The sequence below is a fragment of the Crocodylus porosus genome, unplaced genomic scaffold (genome assembly GCF_001723895.1).
Source record: "Crocodylus porosus isolate Cpor-Errol unplaced genomic scaffold, CroPor_comp1, whole genome shotgun sequence".
Classification (NCBI taxonomy): Eukaryota; Metazoa; Chordata; order Crocodylia; family Crocodylidae; genus Crocodylus; species Crocodylus porosus.
This window is the reverse complement of record NW_017728947.1, coordinates 41,671,868-41,685,921: the sequence shown is the minus strand read 5'-3', so window position 1 is coordinate 41,685,921 and position 14,054 is coordinate 41,671,868. Positions and strand designations below refer to the sequence as shown.

The 14,054-nt window shown below is 42.4% G+C and overlaps 1 protein-coding gene across 1 annotated transcript in view; it reads right to left on the bottom strand.

Annotated features, from left to right (window-relative positions):
* Window positions 1-4,352: 4,352 nt before the first annotated feature.
* The window catches only part of LOC109321548 (astacin-like metalloendopeptidase), an 18,345-nt gene continuing 8,643 nt past the window's right edge, over window positions 4,353-14,054 (bottom strand). The window contains exons 6-12 of the mRNA XM_019552294.1: window positions 12,494-12,634; window positions 11,218-11,335; window positions 9,936-10,114; window positions 9,720-9,804; window positions 7,687-7,814; window positions 5,517-5,632; window positions 4,353-5,087 (exon numbers count right to left, since the gene is read on the bottom strand). Coding sequence (XP_019407839.1) covers window positions 4,788-5,087; window positions 5,517-5,632; window positions 7,687-7,814; window positions 9,720-9,804; window positions 9,936-10,114; window positions 11,218-11,335; window positions 12,494-12,634 — 1,067 coding nt within the window. The 3' untranslated portion in view covers window positions 4,353-4,787. The remainder of the gene's footprint in view (window positions 5,088-5,516; window positions 5,633-7,686; window positions 7,815-9,719; window positions 9,805-9,935; window positions 10,115-11,217; window positions 11,336-12,493; window positions 12,635-14,054) is intronic.

Genomic DNA, 14,054 nt, shown 5'->3' with positions numbered 1-14,054 from the left:
GGAAGCTGGGTGCTCCAAAGAGATGCTGTAGCCACGTGCCCCTGCTGCTCCAGCGTGCTGCCACATGTGTGTGGATGTGTGGAGAGTGTGAGGGGGATGTGGGTTTGTGGGTGGGTGTATGGGCTTTGGGGGGTTGTGGGTTCTGAAGGGAGTTTGAGGGGAGCTGCCACATGCCCACTCCCCACCTCCCTGCAGCGCACAGGCCCTGGTGCTGGCAGTAGCAGCCAGCCAGGCTGTTGGGGCACTCATGGCCCAATTAGGCACAGCCCCCCAGTGGCATGGCATTGCCTGAGACCTGGGTTCTCCACATGATGAATGGAGCCAGATGGGCCAGGCCCACTGGTATGCACCTCAGACAAGACCAGGATGGCTCCTGCCAGCACCCAGAGCTCCTGGCACTGCACCCAGGAGCTGTGGGCGGTGGCAGGAGCTGTCCTGGTCTTGTCCGAAGGCATGGTTTGGTGGGCCAGTCCGGGTTGGCTCCATTTACTATGTGCAGCCCCTGGATCTTAGGTGGTGTCACACCACTGTGTGGCTGTGCCTGCAGTAGACCGTGAGTGCCTGGATGCTGCTGCCAGTGCTGGGTACTATGTACCATGGGGGGGAGGGGGGAGTGTGGTGGTCCTCCATCAAACCTCCACAACCCCTCCTGCCAAAATCCATACATCTAACCGCAAACCCCACATCCCTGAATACCCACACCCACACAACAACTGCACACCCACCCCTTTTCTGCAAACCCTACCCACATCTCACACCCTGCATGCCCAGCCACCAGACAGGACGGAACCTGCTGGTATGAGCTGTGTATGCAGGGGCAGCTGTCCCCACATCCTGGTTAGTGAAGGCATTGAGGAAGCTCTAATTTTTATATGATAAGAAAACAAATGCAAACACCAAAGCATATAGATATTTAGAATTTATTTTAATATAATGACAGAGGCACTGGTAGGCTTCCAAGTTGCTTTAAAATTGTAAATATATCAATAAAACATTGCCCAACTGATTGATCTCTCTCTCGAGTGGTGTTTCATTTTAATCATGGAAGAACATGGATTTTTGTGTATTTTAAAGAGTGAATTTGGGATTTTTTACCAGAGAATTTGGAATTGTTAAACAGGGAACATCAGGATTCCTGCTATTGAGGCAAGTGGCAGGACCCGGGCAGAGGAGCCTGCTCAGGGCTGGCACCAGGGACCCAGCTAGAGGGCAAACAAGCTGGCTGACTTCCTGGCCTTTTGGGGTCAGGAGGATATGCTTTGACAGTTCAAAGTGGGCCCCCACAATGAGCACACTTTCCAGGTGATAGCTGCCCAGATGTCAGGGCCAGGGCACACATGGCAGCAGTGCCACATGAAGGCCACCTGTGCAGCCAGAGCCCACTGGCAACTAGGCCATAGGTACAAATGGCTCTGCTGCAGTGCCCATGCCACAGCCCAGGTGGCTATGTAGTCTCCATCCAGGTCTGGCAGGCATGCAGACATGGGGCTACAGGTCCAAGGGGGCACAGTGCTGGTCACAGCCTCTCCTACTGCCCTGGAGTAACTTGACGCATGCCAAAGCGCACATGGCACAGGTGTTCCCTGGGGATGTGGCCATAAAGTTTAAGGCCAGAAAGGGCTTATGTTATCTTGCTAGGTCTTCTACCCCTGCATAACTCAATCCACAGAATGTCACCCACTTTGTAATGTAACTTAGTTCCAGGTGCCAACTTAGTAGGGACACTCCGTTGCTGTTGCAGCAGCAGCCGGGTGAACAGACACCGTGCTTCTGCTGTAGCAGAAACAACTGTGGCAGGCAGACCATGCAGCAGCAGCCATGGGCATTTTATGAGTAAGAGGTAAGACTCCCGCCTCCTTCTCCTCCTCCTTCGCTCAGTGGTACCTCCCCTCAACTCTTGTTCTCCAGCAGGATTTGCTCAGGGCACAAACCCTGTTAGTTACACTTCTGTACTCAGTCATAAAATAGCTAGTGTGTGGTGGTAGCATAGTGATTAAGGCTCCTTGTCATAGTTACAGATGCATTAGCCCAAGCTTTACTTCAGGGTTGTGCCGACAGCTGTCTTCAGCTATAAATAGGTATTTTATTGCCCAGGTTGGGGCATTAAAGGAGCTGCAGAAATGGATATGCATTTACCTTGTTGGCACTGGACAGACTTTTGACTTTACTGAGCCTGATAACTTGTACTAGGTTAAGGCATAGCTTCTGGAAAAACATCCCAGCTTGATCTGAGGAATGCATTGTTTCCCCAGTTAGATTGTTCTTATGGTCAATCACACTGAGTGCACTCACTGCAGCTGGGGTAACTAGCTCTGTGGGGAGAAGGGTACTGGTTTGCTGCTGAATAAATATACCCCATCTAGAGGGCAAGAATCTGACAGCATAGCTCTGCATTCATCAACCAAGCTTATAATATCCTTAAAGAATGAAATCAGGTTTGCTTGACAATATCTGTTTTCCTGTACAGACATGCCAACTGGCATTAATTATAGTCCTATCAGCTTTTTGATTGGTCAAACTAATTAGTCTCTAATTACCTTACTCCTTTCATTTGCCTTTCTGGAATACTAATATGACACTAGTATTCTTTCAGGTTTCTAAAATGTCTATGGCATTCCAAGATTTACTAAATGTTAACATTAGTAGACTAGGGAGCTGTAACTCAAGCAATTTTAGGATTCTGGCATGCAAGTTATCTTGCTGATGTAAAAATATTTTCCCCCTTGTTTTGTATAACATTCTTTCTGGTTACTAATGGACTGGAAAGTGCATAATCCTCCTCATCTGACATAAACACACCACTGTGCTGCTTCTTAAACAAAATCTTTATAAACAATTCTACCTTTTCTCCATCATACTTAACATTATTCTCTTCCTCTACTAATAGACCTTATACCTGCTAGGTTTTTCCTCAGTCCAAATATACTTAATAAAAGCTATCTTGTCCATTGTCCTATCATAATTTTTTGTCTTAGCTTCTTTCATTATTTTTCTTCATATCAGTATGTACTTTATATCCATGTGATGTTTGTGACCAAAAAGAGTGACAAGAATAATTTACTCTTAATGAAAAACAGAAAAGAGATCAAAGTAAGGCTTATAATAGATCTCTGCTGTCAACTTTGACTCTGGATTTACAAACATCACATCTATTTTCAAGAACTTACATCATTCCTATATATAAAGCACAGAGTGGGCAGGAGAGCCATTATTATGTTACAAAAATTATAAACTAATGGAACTCAAAAAGGGACAGAGAAAATGTTTTTCCCCCCTCTCAATGAAGATTTTATTAAATTGTTAATTAAATAGAGACAATAAATTAATTGTTCCAATAGCAACTTAACATACCCAAGCAAAGAGCAGCAATCTCCTGACACAAGGAGGGGAGTGATACAGGATATATAGAATTCCCATAGGTATATCTTAGTCAGGAAAGGGACTTACTCTAAATGATGGTGATTTTGAATTATAACAGAATTAATTTCACATTAAGAGCAAGAAAAGAAGCAGAACAGGGAAAGGCATAATTTAGATATTCACAGAATAAGCTCTTCTCTTCTGATTCGAGGGCTGCTCTTCTTTCAGCTTCTTCGTACCCTTACTACAAAAAAAGAGAGAAAGAAATAGAATGCTTAGTTTGCAGTGCTGTCTCTTCGTGTGTGGATACTGGTGTCTTGAGATTATGTAAATATAGATTTATCTGACCATGCTGTAATTTGCAGTCCATGCATTCTTGCATCTCTTCAGTATTAGGCACCTTTAGCTGGCATATAGCTTTTCAGAGCCCAGAGAGTTACAATACTTTCTTCTCTGCATTTGCACCTAACTACCACTAACATTATTGCAAGAGACCGAGGGACTACAGTATACAATCCTTAGTGATTATTTAACTACTGGTGAAGAAAAGGTCTTTCTGTTGGGGGGATTCAATGCTAAGGAGCTTGAGCTAGTGGGAAGATGCATTGCCTTTTATTTTGTGATGCCCATGGATCCTGGTTTTCTCTGATTTAGAAAAATCCCCAATTTTTGGTTAAAAATGTAACCCCAAATCCACATTTTTCTGTGATTTAAATGAAACACCCGGAATATATATGTGTGTGTGTGTGTATGCATATATATATATATATATATATATATATGTATGTATGTATGTATGTATAACGGTGTTTCATTTTAATCACAACAAAATGTGGATTGTTGTTACTTTATTTTAATTGAAAATTGGAGAATTTTTAAATCAGAGGGAACCAAGAGCCCTGGTGATGATCTCCCTGAATCCATCTGGTCTTAATGAACTGTCTAGTTGTGAGCTGCATCTGTTACTGAGGATTAAATATATCATTATTTATGTATCTTAAGCTATAAATAATATATCAATTAAACAGTATTACTACTGCTGTTATTTCATACAGACTTTTGCTCCATGAGCCTCTCGGCTGGGTTACACTTATGCAATATACTTTTCTTTAGTATATATCCCCAAATGCATTTCACTCCAGGGGACCAGACTCAGGCTAAAATTCATGTAAAGCCCTCTTGTGTTAAAATTCATGTAAAGCCCTGTAGTCAAATATAGTTAACCATACTCCTAATTCAACCTGTAAGAAGAGCTTTTCAGTGGCACACATCTGAGAGACATTTCAAACAGGAGAATCTGGAAACCCTGACACATGGGTGGCACCAACAGTGTTGGGGAATGTGGGTCTATCTTCTGGAATTAGCAACAATGTTGAAATAAGACTGATCTGTCCTATCAGTGAAGCAAGGTAGGATGATGGTTATTCCTATACAGGTCTGTTAATTACTTCTTGAAATATTCTCTTTCTGTGCCCTGAACCTGTTTGTATGCTCAACTCACCAGAAGTATAGGAGGCTTGGAAACCAGTGCCTGTTTCGGTACTATCAGTGACGAACTCTATTAGCATAGTTGTACCAGAAGATGTTAAGTTTACAGGCAAATTTGACCCACATGTCTTGTCTAGAAGAACCTTGGAAGACTTGCTGACCCCATCATAGACTTTAATATAGTCAGCCTGACAGTCTTTTGAGGACTGAAGATCAAAGGCTTCAAACTGCAAAAAAACCTGAAATAGAAAAGGAATCAAACTCTTTAACATTCACTAAACTGACTGCTTTGCTTAGTTTTCTTTAGAACAGACTGAGTTAAACCTCTGCACTGCTAGAACTTGGGAGCTATATACCCAATATCTCTTCAGGACTTTCTGGGGTTCAGATGAAAAGGGACTAATTGCACTGCTTTTGTAATCCAAAATGCTATTCATTGAAGGTCTCCAAAATCTAAATGAACTCTGTGTTTTCTCCTATCCCTAGTTAAGCACATGAATAAGAATATTAGAAATTAGAGAAGCACCTACTTTATGAGGGCCAAAAAAGTGACTTCATCTGATTTCTATATCATGCAAAGGACCTTTTCTGGCAGCTGAAGCTCAGGAAACAAAGCAAAATGCAAACCATTCAATTATATGTAAAAGCTATTAAAGCCCTGTAATTACCTGTTTGGATGGGATTCGGATGAGCCACTTGCAGTTGACATTATCTGAATATTTTGATGGGTAGTTCAAAGAGTTCAATGACCCAGATGGTTTATCAAGAACAGTACTGCAGCGATCTGACAGAAAAAACAAACGTTTGTCTCAGAATCAGATTTAGAAACCTTTTTACATTCAACTCAGGAGTAGTTATGCTCTACTTAAAATGAAATGTCCTCCATTCCTCATCTGTCAACATTCATTTCAAGGTATCTGCACATCCATGATTCAGTTCACTAAATGAAAAAATATGTAATGCTAATTTTCAAATAACTCAAAAAAAATCTATGTTGAAGTGACAAGTTCAGCAGCAGATGGGGAAAAACAGCAATTTATATGGCTTATGTCTAGAACAAAGTAAAGGATTATAAATGTAAGGGTTTTTTATACATCTGTAGGGAGATGGGAAAGATTTAATTTTGCTTAGGGAGCAGTGAATAGATTAAATGGGTTTCCACTGGTAATAGTCAAGCTGTATTATCATATTTAAAAGAGTATTTGATGACTGTATGATAAAAGGGGTCATAGTTATGTATGCGGTTGGGAGGAGTTAGTGACATTTGGTCAGGGGGAAAGTTTAGTATTCATCATGCTTTCCCCTTAGACTGAATTTTTTTCTGTTTTACACTGCAGGGTTTTCTCTCCTCCTATCCATAAAGTAAAAATTGTTAAAAAATTAAAGTTTTAATTAATGAAAACTTTATGTTTAAAAATGATGTAGGCTAGAGCTGGAGATGGCTGAGTTGCCATTAAACTGTTCTAATTTAGAAAGGCCCCACTCTGTTCTGCAACTACAAGTCATAGCCAGAGACAAGAAAGATACCTGATTATTTGAGGTTTTTATCATTGCCTCTTGAGCACCAAGGTAGTGGCATTCAAACTTTGTAAAGTCATGTAACCATAGATGCCGAGTACGTGGAGGCCCAAGGGTCCTGCCCCCTCTCAGGAAGAGGGTAGGGTGACCACCCATCCCTAATTGGGTAGGACAGTCCTGAAATGGCAACATCAAGTCCTGGTCCCAGGCTGCATGGCTCTGGGGCAGCCTTTGTCCCAGATTCTCAGTATTGTGCAGGGATCTGGGTTTTCTGTTCACCACAGAAAAATGTGGGAAATGGTGTGTTTCCCCTGGAAGGCTGGCAGAGTTCCAACCTGCAAGGGACTGTGGGGAGAGGGACATAGGGGCACCATGTGCATGTAGGGAGGGAGGTAGACGAAGGCACATGCTCCTCAGATTTGCATGCAGGGCAGGGGCAGATGCAAGCTGCCTGCTGTGGCCCAGGGGCTCTCTGCTCTGCTGACCTCCCCCTGGGAGCCCAATGCTGGCCCCGCCACCATGGTGAGGCACCTCCTGCCTGCCTGGCAGCAGTGGGGGCAGCAGTGTGGAATTGTGCTCCCTGCTCCTGCTGGGTGGGCTGGGGGCACCTTGCCATGGTGGCATGACCAGCACAGGACTTCTGGGGGAACAGCAGTAGGATGGAGAGCCCCGAGACCACAGTAGACATCCCGCATCCACCCCCACCACTCCATGGGCTCCACTCAGTTCTGCTCTGGCCATGCCCTAGGGGGAGTGGGAGGAAGGGAATTATCTTAGGCCCCACACTGGCAAAAATAAAAGTTGGTGCCTATGCATGGAACCCTTTCGTATCATGTTTTCTGCCAGGAAACCCCTACCCCATCCTAAAGATGGATGTGGAACCAGGTGACCTGGCCCCACAGTGGCAGCCCTCTGCCTCCTGGCCCACTCTGCCCTTACCCCCAGTTTCTCTGTGGAACGCCAGATGACCTGTTCTGGACTCAGGGTTTCATGGAGCACAGTTTGAAAAATACTGCTCTAAGGAATCAAAATGATTCAACAGAAGCACACAATGATAAAGACAATGAGGGCAAATTCAGTGCCCTTCAAAGGAACTGCACCCACTATCCCCAGTGCTGAATTTGCCAATTTAGACTTGGACGCAGAAATGATTGTACTGCTTAAGTAAGGTGTATCCCAGTCCTTGTCTTTGCATTCTTCCTCTGGATTTTCTAAAGCCAACAATTCAGAGTAGCAGTTTCAGCACCTGTTGGATGTTGCCTGGTGGATCACAGGAAATGCTTTGAGTAGAAGATGAATGGACAAATGCAAAATACTTACTGCATTTATAAAGCTTGTTAATTTTGGCCACATCCAAATTACTCAGTCCATTTTTCTTTCCAATAGGTACTGATGCATCAGGAATTGCCACAATAGTTGCTTTCCCAGAGGTGTTAGAGAAGGTGTGTCTGCCAAAACAGAAACAAATGTTTTTTTTAAAAATCAAATTACATTTTACAAGTTTTAACTGCATAAGCCACATACTTCAAAGGGACTGATTGATATAACTTACTATTATCCCATATTCTAATTGCAAAAGTATTCTCACCAGTCATTTCATATGAAAAAGCGATGCATGATGATTCCTTAGTATTATCTGGAGCTTATGAAAGTCAAGCCAGAACCCTCTTTGGCCTATGTACCACCTAAATCATATTTAAATATTAGGTTATAATAAGTCAAATGAATGGAGTAACCCCAGGGATGAATTAGTACTAGTCCGAATATTTTGAATTATGCTTAGACTGAAGGGATACCTAGGTTTTGCTGAAGAAAAAAATTTCCATGGAGGGGAAAAATATTAAGAAACTTCTCTTTATTTTAAAGATTACTTTTGCAAAATCTACAATTGAGGAAAGAACAACTTCTGACTGAAATGTGCATTCTACCTCTCTATGGATGCAGATAGATGAGCGAGACATTGCGAAAGACCTAAGCCTCAAATCACCAGGATCTACTTCTTTCTCCTGGAACTATTTGCCACACCTGCAACTGAACACATGGATCTTGGATCAGCCTCTTCAGCCATCTATGAACTCAACTCATGACTCTGCTATTGCCTGGAAGATTGTCATCCTCATATCAAGGGACTGCCAACAATGACTTTCTGTATATCACTGAAAAATGGTGGCGGGGGCACTTTAACTAAAGCTTGTCAAATAAGCTTCAGTTAAAGTGCCCCTGCTGCCATTTTTAAGTATGGGGAAGCTGGTACAAGAGATGCTGGAGTCTAGTGAAGTGCGGAAATTACCATGTTCCAGCAGACTCAATTAATGAAGCCTGCTCTGGCATGCTGTTCTTACAGCATGCTGGAGCAGACTCACTGTTCATGTATAGGCACCCTCAGTACTGCTGACAGCTGAATAGGTTTTGGTTTGAAGCCAATACTCTGATTTTCAAAGCCTTGCACAGAACTGGCCCTAAATATCTCAGGGCATGTCTATACCACGTCTATTCCCACATTTTTCATGCCGGGCAGCTCCATGCTGAAACACTACTGCTTCATGTGTGCTATCTCCTGCGCTGGGATTACTGTCACCTCCTCCTTAGTATGGTGCTGTAGGCAAGCTGATTGGTTCTGCCTCTAGGTAGAGCTAATAAGCCTGGTGTAAAATGCAACACAAACACAACTTCATTGCTGCTACTTCAGGAGGTAGTGCATGCAAGGCAGAACGGTATGTACCAGTAGGTGCTGCCTGGCATGGTATGTGAGCAGTAGGAACATGAACTGAAAAGATGTGTCTTCCCCCAGGATCATGAACTTCCACACACCTATCTTCTAGGGGAGTAATAAACCTCCCAGGAGGTGGCTCTGGCATACATAGTAATGCCTAGAGTTATAGTTGTAGGTCAGAATCCTCTCGACTTAGGCACTCTACATGGGCAAAAAAAGACAGTCTCTGCTGATGTACCTGCCTGCACCTGAGGCCTAGCAATTAATGCCCTTAGGAGTACATTCCTTTTCTCTAAGTGGTAAGTGAGGAGTTCTACTCTGAAGCTGTTGCCTTGAGATGTTCACCTATTAGGTCAAGCACCAGTGCTGGCAAAAATCCTAATTTGGGTACATTTCACCTGCATAGTAGGTAAGCTGAGTACATATGAAACAACCCTCATTCTCACTTGCAAATAACATTAATGGGGATAGTGAACTGATCTGATGGACAGGTGGAGAAGGATCTACTTGCATTGAATCACAGCTGTTTGTATTTTCCTCAGAAAAATAATTAAAAGCTGACGCTTAGAGTAATTACCTCTCCTAAGTTATAACATGAAACTTGAAGGCCTTGTGCCTCCCATGAGGAAATCTCACTTACGCGCTATAGTGCATCACTGAAGAATAATCATATGGAAGGTCCAGATTATTGGAGTCACTGTATTTCTTAAAGTTGTCTACATGCCCTGTAATATACAACATCAGACTTACAGGATCCATGCATTTCTCTTCTATTCTAGGGGCAAGGAACAGGTGGGAACAACAGAGCATTACGCAACACAGCATTTACACTAAAGGAGAGGTTAAGTCTACCTACTTGGATGAATATACTGCCACATAATCTTCACGTAATTGTCCCTGTCACTTCGAGTGTGTTCATGTAAAAAGCCAAGTGCATGGTCCAGTTCATGCTGAATTACCCCTTTCCATATGCAACCTTGCTTCATCAAAGACAATGTCTGTGCACCTCCAATTTTTCCATAGTAAGACCAGCAGCTGAAAGGGACATTGAAGAAGAAAGGAGGAACCATATCAAATAGGTGAGTAACTGGCTTTAGGGCTCTATTTATTGAGGGAGTGAGTGGTGATTCATAGACTCGTGAGAAGTAGGGCTGAAAGGGACCACAGAAGGCTATCTAGTCCAAACCCCTGTTGAAAGCAGCATTATTCCTGATTAAACCATCCCATATAACTGTATGTCTAACCTATTAACACTTAAAAAAGTGATGCCCTACCCCTGTCAGCTGACATACTTAAGTTGGACAGAGAAGCAAGCTCCTGGGAAGGCTGCTGAAGTGCCCCATGGCCTTGAGACCTCCCCTTTCTATTTATTATGATATTAGGAGCACCTGCAAGGGGCAAAATCCTCCCCCTGCAGAGGGCCAGAATGAAATCTGGGTTCCACTTAAGTTTCATACAAGCTTATAAATGGTGCCTGGACCTCTGCATGCGGCATCCTGTCCAAGGTGAGCATCCTTCACTAATCCTTATGAACAGGAATCTTCTCCAACTACTTAAAGTATGTCCTGGGGCTTCTTTTAGAGAAAGACAAAACTTGTAGGCACTTTCAGACATGGGTACTGGACACTCCTCCATTAGACTGAGCCATTGGATTTGACACCCTGACTCTGAGGGCTGGTTCTTTGTCTGTGTTTGAAGTGATGCTTCCTGGAGTAAATTAAAACGATGACAGCTGGCTACAAACTTTGCATGATAATACCTTGTACAGCAGCATGAATTAGGGATGAATTTTCTAGCATTGGAGTGATGTAGCCAGGATGATCTAGGAAATATGTGAGTGGCAAGGATTTTTGTGGGTGATCTCTCTTATTCGATTTAGACTAGCTTTTGAATATAGTGCATTCTGCAGGTCACATACAAAAGATACCATACTCAGAAATCCTTCCTTACTTTAATGCTACTTTTTCTGGTTTTATAAAATACATCTGTTTTTAGTGGGTCCCTGATACTGTTCGTCATTGCAGTGTAATACTCTGAACTGGGCTAAAATTTCTCTTTCAAATCCAGTCCACTGCCCTATCCAAATTCTTTCAGAGTAAAGCAGAGAAGACATGAAGAGGCAACTAAAAGAGACTCACCCTTTTTCAGATTTAATATCTAGATAGTCCTTTTCTGTCTTGCGTGCCACAAAATGAATACAAGTCAAAGTTTCAAATTCTGCAATGGCTTCAGCAAATGTTTTTCTCTCATTCTCATCTGGGCAGAAAAGGGGTAAATTACATGTTACATGAGAATAATTATTTGAAGTACAAATATTGATGTATTCTGAAGACAATTTCAGAGGGAGTTAAGTGCTATGTAAGTCTCCTTCTGGCCCATTGCACAAGAATGCGTTTCTCCCTAAATACTGTAATAGACTAATGCATGGCCCTTCTATTTATCCAGAATTTTACAGGATTTAGTCAGCAGGCTAGTTTCGGAGTTTGTGCTCTTATGTCGTAAGGGTGGGTATATCTGGGGATTGAACACTTGCTGTTACTTAAGGAAAACACTTCTACAAAATAATGTGTCTTTCCGATGGTAAGATTACACATTACAATTAGCGCATGTTAACAGGACTTTAAATTTGAGGGTGCCTGTAGACATGCCAAGAGGCTGCTCCAATGTGCTATAATTACAGTGCATCAAAACAGGCTTAATTAATCAAATGAGCTTTAGTTAAAGTGCCCTGCTATCATTTTGAAGCATGGGGATGCTGATACACAAGAAGCTGCAGGTGCTTTAATCAGAGTGGCTCTCAGAGTGCACCCCTCAGCCCCCAGAGCATGTGTAAAAATGCCCTGAATGAACATACATTAGCACTCTTTAACAAATGATAACTGTCCTTTAGGCATCTTAAAGTTATGCCACTTTGGGCAAGGGTTATCTTTGAGTTGTTCTACCTAGCTTAAGTTAAGTGAACTTCCAGGTATTCACCTGAGAAAAAGGTGTTCACCTGTTGTTCACCAGGTGTTCACCTGTTGATTAACTTGTTAACCTTGACATAGGCTAGTATTCCTTACAATTAGCATCTGCTAACTAATGTGTAATCTTACCCAAAGTGTTTTGCAATAAGCAAATGCATCATAAAGGCATATACAATAGCAGAACCCTTATGAAAAAGTGTGATCACCATCTACAAAAGCATACCATTATCAATGGAAAGGGTGAGATTCCCTTGTGAAAATGTGCTCCTTTTTCACTTATCTTGTGGTAATGGATGGCTGGTCTGTGTGAGTGTGGCATAAGTAAACTCCTGCTATATGTTGCCTCAACTGCTTGCCTTCTCACTTTGTTTCTCTGTTTCTCCAAGTAAGCTAATTAAAAACTGAATACAATTAATTAACAAAAATAGGTAGAGAAATGCAAAATCACCATAATCAGAGGACAAGACATAGGGGACATGGACAATCCCATCGCTGGCCTGGGCCCAAAAACATGAGTTACTTGGACAGCCCATAGCACTGCGGCTCCTTGTTGCAACAATATCACCTTCAAGCAAGAACTGGGAACTATCTGTGTGGAGAAAGAGAAAGGGAGACAGTGAGGGAGGATGGCAGTATAGAAGACAAGAAGGTCATTTGGGTTGATGGAAATTCTGCTACTGTTAAGTAGGGCAGACTCAGGAAAGTGATGAGAATGGGTGGAAGAGATGTTTCTGCAGCCATTAAAAATGTCAAAGCATTCAAAAGATAGGGGGAATATGGAGGAAATGGAGGGTTCTGGAAATTGAAGGGGCAGGAGTGTTGTATAGGGAGGGCTACAGGCCCAGAGCTAGAAACAGGCAACTGGTTCGATTCACATCAGAGCATTTTGGACCTCATCAAATTGAGACTTTATAGACAGACGAGTTCAATGTCCCACATTAAGCACTTGTAAATTATTTGAATTAACACTTTGCCTTGGAATAATTGGGCTCCTATGTGCATGCAGGGACGTGGCTCTGACACGCTGTAATTACAGTGCATTGCAGCAGACTCAATTAATCGAGTCTGCTGGAACGTTGTAATTACCATGCTTCAGCAGACCCCAGCATTACTTGTATCAGTGTCCCCACACTGAAAAATGGCGGTGGGGGTGCTTTAACTAAAGCTTGCCTGCCTCCATTTTTCAGTGTGGGGATGCTGATACACGTGATAATGTAGGCGCTTTAATTAAAGCAGCTCTCAGAGCTGCTCTAAATAAAGTGCCTCTTCCAAAGCATGTCTATAAACACTTACAATGGCTAATTCAACTTAATTGTCATTTAAGCCAAGTGTGTATATAGCTGGTCTGTGTCTGTTTTGATGCAAGTCACATCCTGGCCTAATCAGGGCTGGTTTTCTGGTTGCCTGTGTTTAGCCTGAGAGTCTCTGTTCCTATATGCTGGAGTTAAACTTTTAAAAAGACTGTTGGAGGAGTAAAGCTGGAAAAACAAGCTCATAGAACAAGTACTCAAACATCCAGAAGACTCAAAGAAGGCAGGAAATGGGGACAGAGTGGACCTGAAGAAACACCAACTATCCCATCTAAGAGCATATTTTCATCAGCCTGCAAACCCATAGTTACCCAAACCCTATTGGCATTCAAGACAAAAGGCATTCAATAATAATAACACATTTATCATATCATACCTGTCAATATTATAGTCATACATATTGTAGTAGGACATCAAAATACTGAACCTTTTTTTTTAATCCAAAGATGTGCGAAGCCATCCAAAACTTAAGCAGAAGCTGCTATTAGCCTGCCTCCATAGTCTAGACACCTCCAAAGCATTAATAATCTCTAATGAGACAGTTAGTCATGTTAGTCTGATGTAAAATAGGCAACAGGATAGATTTGCTCCTTATAGACCATATATATGTGAAATGAACTTAATTCCACACATTCTGTTATATATACACACATATACACACACACACACTAGCCAATTGCCTGTCAAGAATGACCGGGG